The sequence below is a fragment of the Leptodactylus fuscus genome, chromosome 5 (genome assembly GCF_031893055.1).
Source record: "Leptodactylus fuscus isolate aLepFus1 chromosome 5, aLepFus1.hap2, whole genome shotgun sequence".
Taxonomy (NCBI): Eukaryota; Metazoa; Chordata; class Amphibia; order Anura; family Leptodactylidae; genus Leptodactylus; species Leptodactylus fuscus.
Window position 1 is genome coordinate 54,845,097 of NC_134269.1, and position 20,999 is coordinate 54,866,095.

The 20,999-nt window shown below is 41.5% G+C and overlaps 2 protein-coding genes across 3 annotated transcripts in view; one reads left to right on the forward strand and one right to left on the reverse strand.

The window, feature by feature from the left end:
- The window catches only part of PGPEP1L (pyroglutamyl-peptidase I like), an 18,480-nt gene extending 12,216 nt beyond the window's left edge, over positions 1–6,264 (reverse strand). For both annotated transcript variants that reach the window (XM_075276179.1, XM_075276178.1), the window contains exon 1: positions 6,164–6,264. The gene's annotated coding sequence lies outside the window, so the exon portion shown is untranslated. The remainder of the gene's footprint in view (positions 1–6,163) is intronic.
- The window catches only part of LOC142204849 (protein FAM169B-like), a 22,429-nt gene extending 1,471 nt beyond the window's left edge, over positions 1–20,958 (forward strand). The window contains exons 2-8 of the mRNA XM_075276177.1: positions 7,988–8,124; positions 9,074–9,173; positions 9,519–9,604; positions 12,148–12,325; positions 15,946–16,125; positions 18,344–18,468; positions 19,247–20,958. Of these exons, the coding sequence (XP_075132278.1) occupies positions 7,988–8,124; positions 9,074–9,173; positions 9,519–9,604; positions 12,148–12,325; positions 15,946–16,125; positions 18,344–18,468; positions 19,247–19,450 (1,010 nt within the window). The 3' untranslated portion in view covers positions 19,451–20,958. The remainder of the gene's footprint in view (positions 1–7,987; positions 8,125–9,073; positions 9,174–9,518; positions 9,605–12,147; positions 12,326–15,945; positions 16,126–18,343; positions 18,469–19,246) is intronic.
- The last annotated feature ends 41 nt before the right edge of the window (positions 20,959–20,999 follow it).

Genomic DNA, 20,999 nt, shown 5'->3' on the forward strand with positions numbered 1-20,999 from the left:
AGCTCTCTACACTGTGGTAGTTGTGCTTGGAAAAGCAGTGCTGCTCCCATTCACTTGAATAGGAGCAGGGTTGCTTCCACTCATACCTAGAATATGTCGTGCCAGTGGCAAAAACAAATGATCATGACCGATCTGATACTGATGACCTACCCAATACCCAACATCAGATTTTCTTCTACATTTCTTTTAAAGGGGACCTTTCACCATCTATTCCAACTCTGCATTCTTGAATAGGTGCTGTTTCACTGATTCCAGCGTAGTTGGAATGTTTTTGTAGCCCCCACTGTTCCTGAGCAACGTCATTACTTAAACTCTTTCCTGCCAGTGGACAGTCCTGGGTTGGAGCAGAAAGGGGACAGAGGCCGCCCACCTGACAGCGTAATTGTGCTGAACCTAATAGAATTGATTGCTCGGGAATAGTGGGAGCCACAGCAAAAAATTCCAACTCTGCTGGAATCTGTGGATCAGAGAATATGGAAGAATGCAAAGAGTTAGAGTTGGTGGAGGTGCTGAAAGGTACTCTTTAAGGGGAGCTTTGCAAAAGATTGTTCAATCCGTGGGATATGGACCAGACGCCAGCCGTGGCGAGTCCTATTTCTGTCTGTATTTTGGGCACAGACTTCATAGAAGTCTCTTTCAGATCCATGATTACGGAAGGAATATGGACATGTTTTTGCAGACTACCACAGTCGAGTGCATGTTGCATAAAGATGGATTGATATGGCCATATACATGCCGTAACAATAATACTGATGACTGAGACTAGGTTCACACTTGTGCCTGCTCTCCCCTATTCGTAAAGTCTGTCACTTTACCCATTGCACTCTGTTTAATCATTAGGTTCTGACATCAATATGTGATGATCATGTAAATATAATTTACTGACATATCAATGATAAATAGTCAGTGATGTGTATAATATGGGTGATAACTAATATTGAGCTTTAGTTGGTTGCGATATTTAGTAGATAGGAAGTTTTCAGTACAAATATTTTGAGCAGTTACAATGTGATGTTTATTGCCCTGCAGAGGTTTCTGCACAAAGTGTGTTACTTGGTTGCTTGCCAAACTAGTGTCTGAGGTTTCCTGTGATAAAGTCTGTACAATCTAAACATTAGTTTAAGACAACAGGCTGTTCCATGCTTATTGCTGAGGCTCCATACACACAAGTGTATTACAGCTCTATGCAGGATCATATTCTGAACTTTTTGCCAGAGATGAGATAAAATATATGTCTCATGCACAGAGATGTGATAAGGCTGTGTGACTGCACCGTTAGGGGGCGTTCACACTACCGCTGCTGTACGCCCCTGGGTTTCCATCCTAAACCCCGGGGAAACTGAACAGGGGACGGCTTGCCAGCAGTCAGCTTTAAAACCCATTCATTTCAATGCGTTTTTAAAGATGACCGCTGATGTCCGTATGTGGCCTCTCTGCCTAGAAACAGGTTTTTTTTTTTTTTTTTGCACAGACAGAAAGTCCTGTATGTACAGCTTGGTGTCCCTGCAAAAAAACAAAGCGGTTTCCAGGTGGAGAGGCTGCATATGTCCCCTGTCCAGTTTCCCCGGGATTTAGGATGGAGACCCTGGGGAAGACAGCGGCAGTAGTGTGAACGCCCCTTTAGGCCTTATTCACATGAAGTTCAAATTTGGCCATCACATACTCGTTTTTAGAACATATTGGGGCGGCTTTACTAATACTATCTAAAAGTTAGACAGTGCAAACTTGGACTAGATGGTTTTAAACTACGTCAGATTTATCAAAGTGTCTAATGCTGTTTGCAGGGGTGTAGCAATTGCTACCAGGCCCTGAAGCCATAGGGAGGTCACGTAATTAGACTGTCTAGTCTAACGTTACACCTTATCACTTGGCTTAGTTTACGTTAGAAAAACGTGCCAAAATTTGGCTCATTTTTTTGGCACAAAATATTGCGCTTTGGAGATAGTGGATGTTAACTGTATATAAGAAAAATTTAAAGCTGTAGACTCACCAATGCGTACGAGTCCCAAGGTGTGCACGATCACATAGATCCCGAGTCCTAAGGGGTCTGGCTTCCAATCTGAACAATGTAATAAAGTTGATCCGCAACGTCCACGGCTCGTTTTTTCAATAAAAATTAACTTTTAATGGTTCGTTTTAACATAGTGGATGTTGCCTAAGTTGCAAGTCATAACAGTGTTTAGATATTTGATAGATGTGGTGCAAGGTGCAAATTATGCCAGAATTTTAGTGCATGTTGCTAGATAAATTTCAGCCACTGACTAAAATGAGGATAATCACATGTCCATTTTTTTAACACAAAAAAATAGAAGAGAACATGTCCTATTTTGGCTGTTTTCACAGATCCCTGAATAGATTGTGAGAGGGATCTGTGAAAATGGCGTTCCCATATATGCAAACCGACAATGACAAAACCATTTTATGCCTTTTTCATGTTTGTTTTTATCTAGGGTTCTGTGAATAAGGACTAGCTTTGGGTGGAACTTTAAGGCTGAGGCCCCAGGTTGCGGAAACGCAGCTTTTCTGTTGCAGATTTTGCTGCGGTTTTTTGAGCCAAAGCCAAGAGAGGCTACAAAAGTAATGGAAAATGTATAAGAAGTCTTTATACTTCTACCTTCTACTCAATCCACTCCTAGGTTTGGCACAAAAAAAAGCTGTGTTTCCGCAACGTGGGGCCTTAGCCTAAAGAAGAACGACCAGTCTTTTTTTCTTTTGACGTTTCCCTCCCATTTGTTCATAATACTGAAGGTCTGGATAGAACGCTTACATTTTACTTGCTTTGGCTCCTTTAGCGGTCTGGTCCCTGACTGTGTCACATGTCCGACAAACAGACCCATCGGTTCAGAGAATCACAGAGGCCCCATTTCTACTCACATTCCTATAAGACTGACATTGAGCATCTTATTTACTATTTATTTATTTCCTCGCATATATAGAACCAATATATTCTGCCTCGCTTTACAGACACTCACTGTCCCAAGTAGAGTAATCTAAATTCCTTATTCAGGGACCGGACCACAAGGGGAGCTAAGGCAAGTAATATATGTGTTTTTCTTTTAGACCATTTAATAAATTTGCGCACAAGCTGGCTGATGGCACAAGCGCTGGCCAAAAATATCTAACAAGACCAATTTTATTTTGGCAGGCCAAAGTTCCTGCTATTTTTGCAGCTGATTGTTGGCCAAAATCTACCATTTAGGCCAAAGAAAATCTAATGTTTATGACCAGCTTTAGTAGTGAAGTTGAGAAATGCGCCATCTCTCACATCACAACACTAGAACGGCACATTTATGCTCCTCTATAGCGGACCTGTCACTATAATGTGCTGCCCTTCAATAGCGTAGCATTTTATGGTGACCCCTCCGATACACTGTAGGGAGTGGATGTTATGCCCTGCTATACAGAATAAACTATATCTGACTGCATCCACTTCATGTCACTCTTATCTTCTGCTTGGAGGGTATTTGCATTCTGCTCATGAGCCCTTAGACTTCTTACTAGCCATGTGATGGCTTTTTCTGCCTGCTCAACCTTGCCCACAGATCCCACTATCTTCCAGGGTATTTTATAAAGGCCTGAAAATAAAGTGCTTTTCCGGATGACAGATGTTCTTTCATTTTGGAAGACATAAGTGTTACTTCCTAGAAAGAAAGTTCATGTGTTTGTATTTTTCTTGTAAAGTTAAAAGGGCCATGACGTGCCAATATCACCATTGTAAAATAAAGCGGCCCTGATGATCAGCTTTCCACATGTCCAGCTATGGAGACCCCAGCCTCTGCAGGGGAAATGTATTATCACATGCCTGCAGAAAGGTGACCATATAATACATTTACCGACCAACTTCAATAGAGCTGATTTTTATTAGCTTCTATCAACTGATCGAAAGGGGTGATCCGCTTCTTTGATATCCATATACCCTAAAAATGGGCGCAAAATTGTATTGACTGACTTTTCTGTGCAGTCTATGAAAGATATTTGTAATTCTTGTTGCATATCAGAACTGGCTGGGGAAGTATTTTATGTTTAGAACAAGTGCCATGTGTGAACATGGAGTATTAGTATTTAAAGGTTTTGTCTACTTTTTAATGTAGATGGTCTATCCTTAGAATAGGCCATCAATATTACATTTGCAAAGGTCCAAAACTAGAGTTGAGTGAAAAGATCGGATTCCGATCCCGATCTTTTCCAGTGGGATCAAGGTCGGAGGTTATTTCTCACAATGCTTGGCTACTGGCTAATCATTGTTCGCTTTTCTCACAATGATTGGCCAGTAGCCAAGCATTGTGGGAAATCACCTCCGACCTTGATCCCGCCGGAAAAGATCGGGATCGGAATCCGATCTTTTCGCTCAACACTATCCAAAACCCAGTACCCCTGCAGATCAGCTGCTCTGGGATAGCGTGGCTCCCGGTAATGGTTTTATGCTGGGACACCCTGCTTATACTCCATACATACAGTAGTGGCGGCTTTATTCTCTGCATCGCTTTTCCATAGACTTAAGTGGGGCAGTGTTGCAGTACCTAAAGCCGCCACTAAAGTTTTTACAGTAATTGAACACAAATAGCTTCCATCATGCAAACATGGGAGCCATGCTGTCCCAGAGCAGCTAATCTGTGGGGGTCCTGGGTGTCAGACCCTTACAAATCTAATATTGCTGCATTGTACATTCCTCTGTGCTGGCGTGCATAAAACTGGTGTTCTTGTGGAACATATGACTCATTGGGGGGAATTTATTAACCCATCTATTCCAGATATAGATGGGTGTAAATGTGTTGCATGGCCCTTTCTTGCACCGCGTCATTCATTCTGAATACATATTGCATATCTCCCAAGGTTCCCTTTTTTTGGAGTCGCAGTCCCTGTATTTGACCCAAACACCTCTGTCCATCTTTGCCCCTTATATGTCCCTCTTTTTGATACTGGAAAAAAATGAGCATTAATAAACGGAGCTATATTGTTCCAGAAATGAACTGGTTCCTAATATACCGTATATATTCGAGTATAAGCCGACTTTTTCAGCACAGTTTTTGTTCTAAAAAAGCCCCCCTCGGCTTATACTCGAGTCAAGCAAAAAAAAAAAAAAAAAAAGTGTATATATATATATATTTTTTTTTTATTTTATTTTTTTTGGGGGGGAGAGTCTATGACCAGCCGCGATAGTAATGTATAGAATCTCCCATAAAATAGTGATAAACAAAAAAGAAGCTTTAAAAAGATATAATAAAAAAAATAAAATAAATAAAAGTTGTCAATCCATCCTTTCCCTAGAATACATATAAAAGTATAAAATGACTGTGAAACACATACACATTAGGTATCCCGGTCTACTGAATATAGGGGATCTGCAGTGCTCCTGTTCCGTCAGGAAGGGGTTAATAGGAGCACTGCAGATACCCTATATTCACCCAGGCTGGATTCCAAGTGGGGGAAAAAAAAACACAGTCCTCAAGCTCAGGAAAGGGGAAGACAGACAACCAAAACACCCCCTCCCCTTTCCCAGCACCCAGCAACTACTGCACCCAAAAACTCTGACCATTTTAATTTTTGAAATTTTCCAGTAGCTGCTGCATTTCCCCCCTCGGCTTATACTCGAGTCAATAAGTTTTCCCATTTTTTGTGATAAAATTAGGGGCCTCGGCTTATATTCGAGTCGGCTTATACTCAAGTATATACGGTAATTGTCATAATTTTGTACATTTTACACCTTAAAATGTATGTATTCAGATATTCCTGATGCTAAGTATACAAACAAATTATAAGTGTCCCTCTTTGACAATCCAATAAGTTGGGAAGTATGTGCAGTACATCGGGCTAGATCTCAAGAGGAAGCGGCAAGATCTTTATAAAATGAAGTACATATACATTACAACAGGCTAGAACTTATTCTTAACGCAATTGTTACAGAAACCTTTCTGATACGTGATCCGTTGTAACTTTGTAAGACTTGTGTTCTGGGAAAGTTCACGGTTTTCTTTCCTGTTGACCACAGAATGCGAGCAGCGATGTCCGGTACATGTGCCCTCCGTCACTCTCACAATGCATTGCATAAAATAACTCAGTGCTATAGGAAGTTCCCTCCGCTTCCCATGTGTTTTACACCATGTCTAATGCCAGGTTCACTTATTTTTTTTTTTCTATTTCTTTATATAAATACATTCCTTACGGTGGAGTCGAATTCCGCAGAAACAAATGGAAGGAAGCTGATATCCAAGCGGGACCCTCCAGTCTGCGCTCTGCTGGATGGAGAGAGGGAGGGGGGGTTGTTTACCAGTTCTTGTCTGGTTAACATGGACCCAGTAATGCCCAGAATTCCCTCTGCACAGGGCAGCGCTTCTAAATTTACCCTCCTTGTGGTTGTATGGTATCTCCTGTGCACTTCATCGCCTTTCATATGTCGCGTTCTTTATCTAATAATTTTGCTTTTAACCCTTGATGCACTTGTATGTTTAAATAGTGCCGATTCCCCTTTGTTATGTGTCTTTCAATGTATACTACTGAATTATGGATATTACAGCGTATTTTCACTATTTTTGGTGGCCCAGAAATAAGAATATTCACCGACATTAATAATCTATAATTATTATTATAATAATTTATTAAAAAGGTCTTTACCGTGGTTCACAAAGTGTGATCGTATACTGAACAGTTCTACAAATTTCTAATTTGTTTCAATCCAGCACAGACTGCAAGATCTCTGCTTGCTGTCAGTGAATGGATGGTGGATTCAGACTCCTCATAGCTGAGGCTTTGCTACAGCTGAATCCAGTCTAGTCTGCCATATGTCTGTACACACATTATTTCATCTTCTTTTGCCTTTGGCTGTTTCATGAAAAGCATCATGTTTTCCAGTTAAACTAAACTAAAAACTGCCATACAACTACATATGTGATAGGCTATGACGAGCCACAGGCTGATTCATTTTACATAGACTGATACACTGTAGCAAATCCATAAAGGAGAGAGATTTTGGTTTATTGTACATATAGGTTAATTCAGGGAATATATGAAATACATTAAATGTCTGGTTTTACTTCTGGGCCGGTTATGCATTGCAGTGATTGAAAACCGTGATAAGGTCACAGCAAGAAATTGTCCTGCTGTGGGTTTTGTAAATCTGCAGCTCAAGACATTTTGTCCTGCAGGTTTCTTCAGCAGTATAAATCACATCCACCACAATGCCACTGTATATTGTAGTAGGTTAGCTGCCAGTGATGGTGGCGAGCCCAGTATAGATACCATACGTGATGCCTGGCCTCCCGTAGTACTCTCATGCAGGGAATTTAAGCTGTTGTGCTCCTGTACCTTTTCCTCCACTGCCCGGTAATGGACTCCAGTGACTATGGATTAATAGGAGTAGGATGACATGGAGACGTGTTGGAGTGAGATATAAAATCACATTTAGCAATAGTTAATATAGTCACAGTAGGTTGTGTTTCTCAAAGTCAACACGCTTACTATTATTAGGTGTGATGTGTTAGCGGAACCTTGTAATTTTATGTCACATGACTGCAAGTTGTCGTATAGCCCTAGATGAAAAATAAGCAATTACAATAACATTATTTCAGTCAATTGCTATTTAAAGGGGACCTGTCTGTTTTAGTTAATACCATTGCCTAAAAATAAGAGTTTAGGAAAATATTTTCTTATACGTCTATCTTGTGGCATTGCCGATATTTATGACTAAGCTGACAATTGGGTGTTACTATTGCTTTTGTCAAAGGGGTGTGTGTCCGTACACAGTCTGATATTGGCAGCCGTCAATTTATTCATACATTTCTAGGAGGAACAACAGAGGAATGACAAAGCATTCAAAGAAAACGTGTTCTTGTATGGGAGAATATACTAAAACAGACATGGTTGGATTGCTGACAGCTCCCCTTTAACCCTCTTTATTCTTTACTTCACAGGATTACTGCTTTTCTATGTTTTGTTAAGGTTGATGAGCTTGACCTATGTGCTGAATCTAACACAGGATGTCATTTTGTAGAACACCGCTCCCCTGTCGACAATCTATCATTGTCAGATTTGCCAGGCATTTTGGAGAGATCGGCTGAGCATTACCTACATATAAGACAGCGTCATGGCCCTTCTACTGAATTCTTTTCTTGTCCTGATGGAAAGACGGTATGTATGTGTGATAAGTTCATGTGGTTTGACTTCTCAGTTGGACTGACCCGGTCTAAGGACTACTATATTATAATGGTGTTCATCATTTCTGTTCAGACATAACTATGGCTTTCAGCCTAAATGTTCTCGCCTGCTTTTTTATGTTGTTTCTCTTACAGGTCTGTGTACCTAATTTCCAGTTGTGCAACCTTAAAATAACATGTTTGCCAGTAAAAAGGCCCACCCAAACCGTCCGGCTCTCAACATCTACAGGCAGAGACCCCGTGTGAACCTAGCTTTTTTTTTTTCCCTTTGCTTCCCTGTTTTAGAGTCCCCCCACGTCCCTCACATATTTTCAATGCCTCAACTATATTCATCTCCTCCAGCCGAGAGGCTCTTCCTAAACTGAGCAGAAATTCTTATGAATCCTCAGCTGTTTTGCATGCTTCCAGCAGTAGAGGTTGTGGACATCCTTGTATTTCATTTGAGCGCCCTCCACTGACTATACCTGAAAACACACAGTACTTCTTATCATTCCATAGATGACGATGGGGAAGAGAGATCATTCGGGGAATATTTTAAATTCAGTTTTTCTGGAGTCTCTGGCGTCATTTGTGTCTTTCGCAGTGTTTGAGAAATTAGACACATCTGTCTCCATATGGATGTCTTTGGTTTGGCCGATATCCCTAGTTATGTTTCATGGCTAGTGGATATTTACTGACAGGGCCACTACCTATTTGTGGCACTAGAGAGACAGTTGTCTTCCTTCTGGAGGAGAGCTAATTTGCCAAGTAAAAGACACCGTATACCAATTAGGTATCCACAAGGAGAAACTGTACTTTCTTAGATCAGGCATGAGATCAATGCAAATTCCTTCAGAACTGAGCAGCGTCTGGATGAAATTCTCTTTTAAGGCTGTAATATTTGGAACATTAAGAGACTCATTAAATCACTGTTCCTTTTGCAGATAGAAGTAGATGAAAACTCTGTTCTTCATGCACCTTTGTTCCGTGATGAGGACTCTCAGAAAATGCTGCTCTTAGTAGACCCAAAGAAAAGAGACTCAGGTGTGAAATAGTTTTGGGGATTAAGTGTGGGTCCCTGCCCTTAGGTCTGTACATATATAAGGGAAGGAAGATGGTACACAATGATGCACCATTTAAATTGTAGTAGAGATATAAGTGTTATCCATGGAATCAGCCAGAGTAGTAGATGCAGTGTTATGGAGCCAGTATCCTCACAGGGTGCGCTTTACATGGTCATCCACTACTGAAGAATAGTGCATTGTGCTAACTGTACCAGAAATACTGCTTTAACAGCAGAAAAGGGACTCAATAACATCATTCCTACAAAAAAAAAAACAACATTTTCATGCTGGTTGTTTTATAATTCATTTTTGTGTGTCATCACAGTTTTGGCTCTTTATTTGAATGACAAGTGGTGGGGAGTTGGTGACGTCTTACAATCGTGCCTTCCAACCCAACAAGGCCTGAAAAAGGTGAGTTATTTTTATTTAAACAATTACAAATATGAACTGAATATGATATTATTTGTCCTTAAAGGAGTTATCCAGAGACTTTGACCAACATCCAACCTGGGTTCTGTAGGTTCAGAACCTGGGGCGTGTGAGCTGGTTCCATTGCCGGGTCATGTGTTAGGCACTCAGCTCTCTCCTTCCCCTCTACTATGGGGCCTGGCAGACTTGCTCATTGGAATAGCATAACCTAGCACCATATCTGACTGTCGAGGCGCAACAAGGAAGGGAACTGGATTTGTGATGGGAATTATAGAGTCCATCAGTACCTATTATCCTATTAATATTATAAAGGTGAAAATTTGTGGGTTTGTGTGTTTGGATGTTTGTTCCTCAATCACAGCCAAACGACTGAATGGATTATGGGGAAATTTCACACACACACACACACACACACACACACACACATATTTGCCAGGAAAATGTAGTAGACTTTTTAAAATATGGGTCACTCACCCCAAATCGCCACCGTGACCCTCCAAAGACACCACCCGGCTCGGCTGTAGAACCTGGCATTCTGCCAGCGCTGGTCTGTCCACGCACCTCCTATTGGTGCATGGCAGGCTGTGGGCGGGCTATAGAGCCAGGGCTGCGGCACCATAGATTGGGGGCTGAATGTGGGTGTGCCGATTGAGCACGGACACAGTGAAGAAGATGGTGGCAGCCCACATCGTCCCGGAGCCGCAGCTATAATAGGCCACCTGCACACATCGCGGACGGAGGAGGCTGCTGCACCCGACACTCCAACTGGGGGCAGAGATGGGGGGGACAAGAAACTGGGGCCAGAGATGGGGGGACAAGAAACTGCGGGGACAAGAAACTGGGGCCAAAGATGGGGGAACAAGAAACTGGGGGCAAAGATGGGGGGACAAGAAACTGGGGGCAGAGATGGGGGGACACGAAACTAGGGCGAAGAGATGGGGGCACAAGAAACTGGGGGCAGAGATGGGGGGACAAGAAACTGGGGGCAGAGATGGGGGTACAAGGAACTAGCGGCAGAGATGGGGGGACAACACATATAAGCGGTTCAACGCCACTGCCAACCCGCAGACGAAGTCGCAGGTAACTGCTAGTACCTTTTAGAAATATGGAGTCTTTCTAGAAGCTCCAGACAAAAAGCTTAATTTGCAGGCGGTAAGGAACAAATATTTGGCACGTGCATCAAAAACCTTACAATTTTTTGCACAACATAAGCAGACACAATCATCTCACACGTGTTGAGGAGACAAATATGTGGTGCACAATGGGAATTGTCAGAAATTCATTACACCATTATTTAGATCTACTTTGCAGAAGAAAATCTGCGCCATATTCGTTCTTTTCTGCTTCATAACTGTGTTGTAAAGTTAGACCCTTCTAAACCTCACTCGTTCTGGTGCAGATGTTTCAAAAGTATCGAGCCAGTCCTATTTTTCTATTCTTTCTGATGCACATTGTTCATAAATATGTCATAAATGCTGTGCACCATAAATTTTGACGCAAATATAGACAAAAAAAAATGTCGACCCCAATGTGTATGTTACATTAGAATGTTACTAGGTAGAAAGTTTAGAGCCTGCTTTCTAGTAAAAAGAAATAAAATAAGTCAGTAAAGTGTACTACAAAAATTTTCCTCCTACACAACACGTATATATATATCACGTATATATATATCACCTATATAAACGTGAAATGATATTTACTTTTAAACAAACATTTGGGCTAAAATCCTGGCCATGAGAAAGACTTATTCAGTGAGCCTCTTTCCCTGCAGAGTATACTTACATATCTGCATGGCCCACATAATGGGCTACGTTAAATTTTTCTGTAGGTTATTCTTTACACTAGGGCCACCAATATGTTAGAGTATGTTGGAATCCACAGCTCATGTTTTGCATTTGAAAATCTGCAGTGGATCCTCAAATCTGCAGTGGTAATATCTCCTATAGGCGAATAAGGTTTTAAACCCTATACGGTGTTGCTGACTTTCATTATGGAAACCGCATCTATAATAAATCTGACAGCTCTGACTTGGCCCCTTAAGGCTAAGGGCCCACATAGTGAGCTGCAGGCACAGAGCTGCTTCACAGAAAGCCCACAGATTCCCTCTGCAGACTTTCTGCTTCTATTATACCTATACAGAACATGACGCGTTTAAGTAGGTATCATTGACATGCTGCCAGAATCCATTTTGCAGGTACTGTAAAATGCTGCCGTTTTTGCCCCAGTGTTTCCACTGCGTAGGGCCCCGGCCTATAGTAATAGCAGATTCCCTATAATGTTGTCTGTATGTGTTCTATGCTTTGCAATCCCTGTACCCTAACTTTAGCCGGGACTTCTCATTTTGACAGGTTAGGTTTTGCTAATGTTATTTTTCTAGCATCATGTCACAGCTTTCTGGAGGACCTGAAGCACAGATTGATCTCTTTATTACTCATGGAGCTAGACTGAGAAGTGATCTTGTCAGCAGTTTGTGATTCTTTGAAGACTGGTACTTCCCTTGAGTAATCAAGTTTGTCATTCCCCAGGTTCAGACATGTGGAGAAATGATTGTCCTCTTTGTTCTGAACTGCCTGGTGTGTGGCTTTGTGGAGGGCGGCGATTCGGAGAATGGGGTTTGCTTCCTTCCACACTCTGCAGGGGAGCTGGCCAAGATATTCTGGCACCACGGAGAGGCTGTGGCATTTTACACGTACAAAAACAAAGGTGAATGCCCAAAATGTCATTCTATCTGTATGTTTTGATTCCTATACTCTAATGTTGTGCACAAGATTTAGTTGAGTCATGTGGTCTTTCAGTTACATTTTGTAATGATTTTACAGGTTGCAGGAGGTAAAGGGTTAAAAAAATCCCAAGTGTGTATAAGTTCATAGAGAGAGGTTTTCCTGCTTTCTGATCTCAATATGAAATTGGAACCACGTTTTCATTGCATCCCTAATATTGTGCTGTAGATTCTGGTTGCTAATTGTCATATGGTTTTAATTGTATTACGGAAATGAGAATTAATATTTGTCAATGACATAAACTGCATTTCTTCTTTCATAAGTCCCTGTTTCCTCTAACCGCCTTATTAACAATATACTAGTTGAGTTTTCGTTCAGTTAAGGATCAGCCTCCCTATTAAACTCTAATATTACATTGTTATGGAAGCACGCCTCCAGTGAGGAATAAAATGTCCTCATGTTCCATATCTTCATGGAGTCTTTCCTATTCATGCTATAGTCCTCTTACTCATCCACTAATAGGATGCTGTTTTCATTGTTTGCAATACTATACTCGCAGTGGAGCTGCAGACTGGTCACCGGTCACTGTATTTACAAGCCTGCAAGCAAACATTACAATTGTCAAAAAATTGCGGAAAAAAAAAGCGACGTGACCTATCTTCAGGCGGACTCCTTCTTGAAAACCCCATTGAAATCAATGGGGGGCAGAAAACCTCGATGTGGTTTTTGATTCGGTATTTGCATCAGAAACCATGAGTGTTTTTTTTTTAAAGGGATTCTACCATTAAAAAACTTTTTTTTCTAGGTAACACGTCGGAATAGCCTTTAGAAAGGCTATTCGTCTCCTACCTTTGGAAGTGATCTCCGCCGCGCCGTTCGTTCGAAATACTGGTTTGTACCGGTATGCTAATTAGTTCTCTCGCAGCGATGGGGGCGTCTACCAGCACAGGAGATGCGATGGGGGCGTCCCTATTGCTGCTCGAAAACCGACTCCAGCGCCGCCTCTATCTTCTTCTGCATCCTCCCCTTCCTTCTTTGGCTTGATGCAGAAAAAGACAGAGGCGGCGCTGGAGTCGGTTTTCGAGCAGCAATGGGACGCCCCCATCGCATTAACATACCGGTATAAACCCCGGTGCATAATTCAGAATATTAACCCCCTTCCCACTCCGTGCTGTAATAGTACTGTAATAGTACTTCACGGCATGTAGTTCATGTTCAGCTCCGTACTATTACCACGCTGTAATGCCACGGGCACAGAAACTGTACCTGCAGCTTTACATTCTGCTCTTGGCTGTATTACACAACCTAAGGCTGGGTCCAGCCGCCGGAGTAGGATAAGATACTCCAACACCAGTGAAAACCAATATAAATATGGTCTCACCGTAATCATCATGACCTGCCGGACAAAGCTGCCATGTCATTTTTAATGCCGAACGCCGTGAAAATAAAATGCAAAAAATGATGATAGAATTGTGTGTCATTTCACATGGTGCCCCAAAAATTTTAACTAAAAGCCAATCAAAACATTCTATGTACCCCAATTGGGTTGTGGCTTCCCTGTGATCACCCTATTGTTGAGGGGACCTTATTAACTTAACCAAACAAAATGTTTGAAACCTTTAAAATGCTCCAAGACAAATACATTGGATTACCATTTTATTGAGTAGGAGAAATCCTCTGCAAATATTCCATGACTGGGATATGCTGTCCACATTTATGGGAAGGTATGCTGAATATATACAGTATTGCTGCTAATTATAAATTACGTAGGGGAAAATGCTAGCCTTTCTTTTAAGCCAATGAAAGGGATTTAATAGTGCCAGTACTTAATGATGTTTAAGTGACCCCTGTTGTCCGGTAATGACATGTTTACCCTGAGCCTGTAGTGAGATGTCAGCTTGCAAAACATTGTTTGTGAGCTCCCAGTGCTGCATTCTTTCTTGGTGGTGTCAGTGTTTTTAACAAACAGGGTCATTTTTTGGCAGCGAGGTCTCCTCTGGCCTCCCCTGTGCCAAGGCCAGCATTAAAGCAGCAGAAATAATTACCTCCTGTTGACTGTCTCATCAGACCGAAGTGACAATATCCACTGTGTGTTTTGACAATATACTCAGTCTGCTGACTTGGTCAACCGTAGAGAACATGACCTGCTAGCCAGATCCATCCCTCTTAACCCTGTCTTTGACTTTGTATTAAGGCGACATTAATGTTAATAGATTAACTGCTGCCTCCAGTAACCATATCTTGAAGAAATAATACACATAATTATAGGGTTTGTTGTACTGTGAAGAGTGTATTATACTTAGCTTGTAAGAATCCCAATACCAGCTGGATCTCTGCAAGGAGAACCAGTTACCCCATAAAGGCTGCGTCAATGAATCTGAACCATAATCTGCACTAGGCAAAAGAAAGATCATTTTTTTCCTTCTGGAGGAGAAGTAATTTTCATACTTCTTCCCAGGCAGCATTTCACCTGCCATAACACCATGAGAACAAGTACTCCCTGAAAGCTAAATTTATTATAGTATTCCTATAGAAGGGGTTCTGAACCTGTGGTACATATACCCCAGGGGGTACATGCTGTGGGTTCAGGGAGTATGTTTTCCAACCAAAAGAAAAAGCGACACTGCTGTTTCTTGTTACCATCTCTCACCCTCATGGTGCATCCACTGAGCAGGTTCAGGGTATATGTGTATGCACCTCAAGTGTCCAGATGTATCAGCCCCAGGTTTCAGACATATGTGTGGTCCAGGGCTGATCTGGAGTAGGCCTCAGCCCAGGTGTAGATTCTGGGCTCATTACTGGGCCAAAAAAAGCTGCAGCTCCTGCATTCTAGGGCAGTTCCATGAGGTGAAAGCAGGTGTATGGTTCTGTTCTGTAACTCTGAGTCCGGTGAGACAACATTGCGCTTGTTTTGTTGGTGTGGCTGGAAGTAAGCCACACATATAGTTAGGTTATCCGTTCTGTTTAGCTAGTGGCTCGGACGAGCAGGTATTTATTTTGTTTCTACTGTTTTATTTTGTTTTGGTTATTTTGTGCCTGAAGTCAAGGTTTATTTATTTTCCTGTATTTTTTTTTTTTTTTTTTTTTAATAAACCAGTTGTATATTGTTTGGGTCCGCACCGCTGCTTCTACCGAGCTAACTTCCCCACTATCTATCTATCTATCTATCTATCTATCTATCTATCTATCTATCTATCTATCTATCTATCTATCCTGTATAGTGCTTATATGATTACATAAAATAGCCTATATAATCTTGATTTATGAACTCTGTTTCAGTATTGCATAGCTGGTATGTACCTTTAGGACCAGACCCTTTAAATCAGGGCACCCTCTCCCTCACCCTTTCTTCATTTAGTCAGCTTCTCCAGCCAGGCCTATGTGACATCTTGACCGTACCCACTTGTATAGCACATGACCAGTAGGAAATCTACCAGACAGATGTTTGCCTGCCATAACCTCTCACAGGCCACGACTGGCAACTCGCTAAGAATCAAACAAATGCCATATTGGGGCACACAAAGTGCCTACAGCTCTATCGCACAAGACTGCTGGGAAAGGCCAAAAAATAACTCACTTTGTCAATGTATTGTCTGTTGATAGGCAGCTTATGTGACATAAGCAGTCAATGTTACATGCTACCAGTGCTGGACACCATTTACGTGCAGAAGAAATGGCGGCGGCATGGTTTTGGAATGGTAATGCTGCAAGACTTTTGTCAGACTTTTTCAAAAGAAGTTGCCCTGGGTATCAGCTCCCCAATTTCTGCAGAAATGTATCATGGTAAGAAAATACTTACATAAGAGCACTGTACTACATCCGCTCATTGTACAACATTATCTTTTATTTAGCCAGTGGGCTAGGAAACTTTTAATGAATAGTCCTCTGCTTATGTAAAGGGAGCAACACTTCTCCATGAAGTGTTGAACATATATGTATGTATGTATATATATATATGTATATATATATATATATATATATATATATATATATATATATATATATATATAATCCTATTAATATTATAAATGTGAAATGTTTGTGGGTTTGTGACTTTGGATGTTCGGATGTTTGGCGGTCAATCACGCAAAAACCGCTCCACCGATTTGGCTGAAATTTTCCACAAACATAGTCCCTACACTCGATTGCGCAATAGGCTACTTTTCGTCACAATAGCGCACATACGTTTTTCCCAGGACCCCCACAAAACCCAAACTCACATCACTATCTCCGCAATCTCACACACTTTGGACCATAGCAAGCCACAAAATTCATATTACCCTCTACAGCAGAGGTCAGCAACCCCTGGCACACGTGCCAAGAATGGCACTCCTGCCATATTTCACTGGCACACCAGCAGCACAGGACCTGCAAGAGTCAAATGAAGTCCGTGCTCTGCTAGAGCTGAGGCATAAGGACACTCCCCTTTGCGAGGGGTGCAGGAAACCCAGGGGGTGGAGCTTAATCGCTCAAGTCTCTGCCTGCTATAGTGATAGCTCCTGCAGTTTGCACCCTGCAAACATTCCCCGAGGAGGACAGGAAGCTGCTAGCAAACTGAAAGTAAGAAACACACAGCTCTTCCTTTAGTTCCTATTCTCATTAATGTCAGGCATTTGGGGTTATTAGTTTAGTGTTAGCAACTCCCTGTGCCTCACATTAATAGGAATAAACCCCATCATGTCCCTCATATTAACCCCTGTGTGCCTCACATTAATAGGAATAAACCCCATCATGTCCCTCATATTAACCCCTGTGTGCCTCATATTAATAGGAATAAACCCCATCATGTCCCTCATATTAACCCCTGTGTGCCTCATATTAATAGGAATAAACCCCATCATGTCCCTCATATTAACCCCTGTGTGCCTCATATTAATAGGAATAACCCCCATCATGTCCCTCATATTAACCCCTGTGTGCCCCATATAAAGGTTACTAATATGTGAGACATATGGAGGGACTAATAAAAGACCTCAGTAATGAAGATACTTAATTATTACCTCCAAGTCTCTCACATATCAGTAACTAGAGATGAGCGTGTACTGTTCGGATCAGCCTATCCGAACAACACGCTCCATAGAAATGAATGGATGCACCTGGTACTTCCGCTTGGACGTAGCCGGCGCACTTAACCCCCCGCGTGTCGGCAATGTCCATTCATTTCTATGTGAGCGTGCTGTTCGGATCGGCTGATCCGAACAGTACTCGCTCATCTCTATCAGTAACTCTTACACAGGGGTTAATGTGAGGGACATTATGGGGTTAATTGCTATTAATAAGAGGCACATGGAGTTACTAAACTGTCATGCACAGGGCCAGACTTTATGTTGCTTGCTCAAGCGTATCCTGTACCCAAAACTTACATGTACTGGCGCAAAATAACAACTCATACAATGTCGTATATCGAAGTATATTAACCTGAAATACCTCTGTCCCAAAGTCACTATGTACAGTTTCTCAGAACACCGTATAGCAGCTGAACTACAAATTACGTTCAACACAAAAGTCTCATGTATTCTCAGAATTACAGAAAAAACAAGATACAAAGTTACATTTCATATCCCATACCTTATACACAGTACGAAAACCTTACCCGCGCCTGTATATACCCACTTCTACAATCACCGCAGACGAAGTCGCGGGTACCAGCTAGTATGTATATATGTATATATAGGAGGGCTTTGTACACTATACTACGATGCTTACCCAAACAGAAAATAATAGGTATGCAGACACACACTGGTCTACATGGGGGCCTATAAATAAGTTCACTGTGTGTGCCAGGAGATTTCCTTGTGTATACTGAATCCAGTGTTCAAATAACAAGATATGAACAGTCTAATCTTGAACAGAATGTGAATCAATCAGAAGTCCCCACATATAAACAGAAAATGATATGTGTCAACCTGAAAAATTACATCTGTATGTTCATACAATGAGGGCATAAATGACATGATAAGCCGAGTCTTATGTATTGAGTATAATATCCTTCTATTATTAGTCTGTGGCAGATTTCTAGCAGACAATGCCAAGGAGCAAGATCGTCTTTGGGAAGTAGATCCTCCAGGTGACTGGAGCCAACGCACTAATATTTGGTTACAGATTCAGCTTGGTGAGACCCCAGTGGTAAGTTTTTCTGATTTTGTTAATATAATCTGAAGATGGTAAAACTAAATAGAAAGAAACTTTACCTGGAATCTTCAGTAAAAGAGATCAGGACAATCCCTTTAAGGCGTTACTGGGTAGTTGCCTGTGTGAATGTTAGTGTCTCTTTTAAGGGAGAAATTATTAGGTAAAAATAAGTGTTGTGACCAATGGAGCAGAATTTTATTGATTGGAAGCAGTTTTGTTTAGGGCCATAGACATAAAGCTGATTGTTAACAGCTGGGATATCCTACAGGTATTTGCAGATCATGGTATTGTTTATGGCCAGATAAAAGTACCAAGATATAAAGAGATCATACTCATATACAGTTCTGTCCATAAATATGTCTTATTCCTATCCTAACACGACTCTTCTCCTTCACCATATGTTGTACTCAGACATACATCACAAGTACGTATTGCAGGGCAGGTTTCAGTGTGTCTGTCTGTGCCTAAGGAACTCCAGTCTTCGGCCCAAGGCAGATTAAAAGGATTGTTGATTGCAGTTCTTATCGATATCTTATCCACTCCATCCATCTTATCCATCTGTATTTTATAACATGAGCACCAACATTGCCGTAGTCAAACCTGTTAAAAGCTCCTTATAGATCTATTCCGCTCTCAGACACTTGTCAGCAGGTACAGACACTGCAGTTTCTGCAGAATTACAGACCCTCACCATCCATTGAGGCTGCGGATGTCATTCTAACCCCTCTCCTAGTAATGACTTGCATCTGTCATATTACACTTCTTATTGTAGATGAAGAATTGTCCTGTGGAGAGATCATCTGATCACATACAAAAGGAGGTTCCCACGTTGGCAGATCAGGGTGATCCTGACATAAGAAACACTGCGTCCGCCAAGGATGAGCGGAATACTGGATGCTCAACTCAGCAACTCAGCAAGAAGAGGAAGAATCGAGCCCAGCAAGTCTATAACACAAAGCAAAGTAAAATATGTTGACTCTGTACACGCAATCCTTATTCTCTGTTGAGGGTGATGATATTGTTTCTGAGGATGATCTATGGATTACTGTCAACCACTGTGATGGAAAAGGGGAATTATAAGGTGTATTGAAATATAGTAAAAAGTAGAAGCATGTAATTCACAGTGTTATACTCCTTATTGGAGGCTTGGACTGCACAATAGAAAGCACAATTACAGGAACTTAATATATTAGTGCTGCCCTCTATTGTTATCATTGTCTTACTGCAGGGAGTTTCCTCAAGTCTTGTTATTTTATGTGGACTGTAGCCTGTAAAGTCTGGATATGCATCACTTGAATAGGAGAGAGTATATAGAGGCGTGCCTGAAATGCTGCATCAACTTTATTCTTTATTTTAATATATGTCGGTCTTGGGGACTCTGAGATACTTGTATTAAGTTGAGAACTACTGCAAAAACTTAACTTATTTACCCCAAGTCTAAATAATGTTCTGAACTTACCAGGTTAAGTTGTCAAAACTTCTAACCAACTATTTGTGCCTTATATGCCTTGTAGGGAAAACAGTGTCAACAATATAGCCACCATTATCTTCTCCTTACAAAAAAATGGCCACCTCTCCTGACATGCTAGTAAATGCTTGTATTCCCCACGACATAACAACTTCTTCCAACTCTAAGGGCTAGTTCACACAAGAGTTTTTTGCAGATGATTTTGACTTCAATGGGAGCTGCTTGCTTTTTTTTCCCCACTAGCTAGTAGCGGAAAAAAGAAGCGAGATGCCCTATCCTACCGCGGATTCGGCGGCTGACTCAGCCGTGGCGTCCGTGGCTTGAGACTCGCTCCTATTTAGGCCCATTCATACAGGCCTAATCAGGAGTGCGATGCTGCATCGGCATCCTGTCACGACTAGCCGCGCAGAAGTTTACACGGTTTTGGTGAAGATTTTTATGCAGCTTTTTTAAGATTTTGAAACCTTTTTACGTATTTTTTATTTTTAATATGTGCCGCGTATTCAGTTGGGTTCTTCTTTTAACACGTTAGCTCAAAGATGGTCAAAGAATGACTATAATCACACAGAATATAATAAAATAATAAGTGTTTACTACTAGAGATGAGCGAACAGTGTTCTATCGAACACATGTTCGATCGGATATCAGGCTGTTCGATTCGAATCGAACACCACGTGGCAAACTCCAAAAAAATTTGATTCCCCTCCCACCTTCCCTGGCGCTTTTTTTGCACCAATAACAGCGCAGGGGAGGTGGGACAGGAACTACGACAACGGGGGCATTGAAAAAAATCGGAAAAAGTCATTGGCTGCCGAAATCAGGTGACCTCCATTTTAGACGAATAGTGGATTTCAAATCCGGGTCATATGAGAATGTGAACTTTGTGACTAAGAGACAGGGACAGCTGTAGAGGCAGGGATAGCTAGGGATAACCTTTATTTAGGTAGGAATGTTATTAAAAATAACTTTTTGGGGCTCTATCGGGTGTGTAATTGTGTTTTTTGTGAGATAAACTTTTTCCCATAGGAATGCATTGGACAGCGCTGATTGGCCAGAG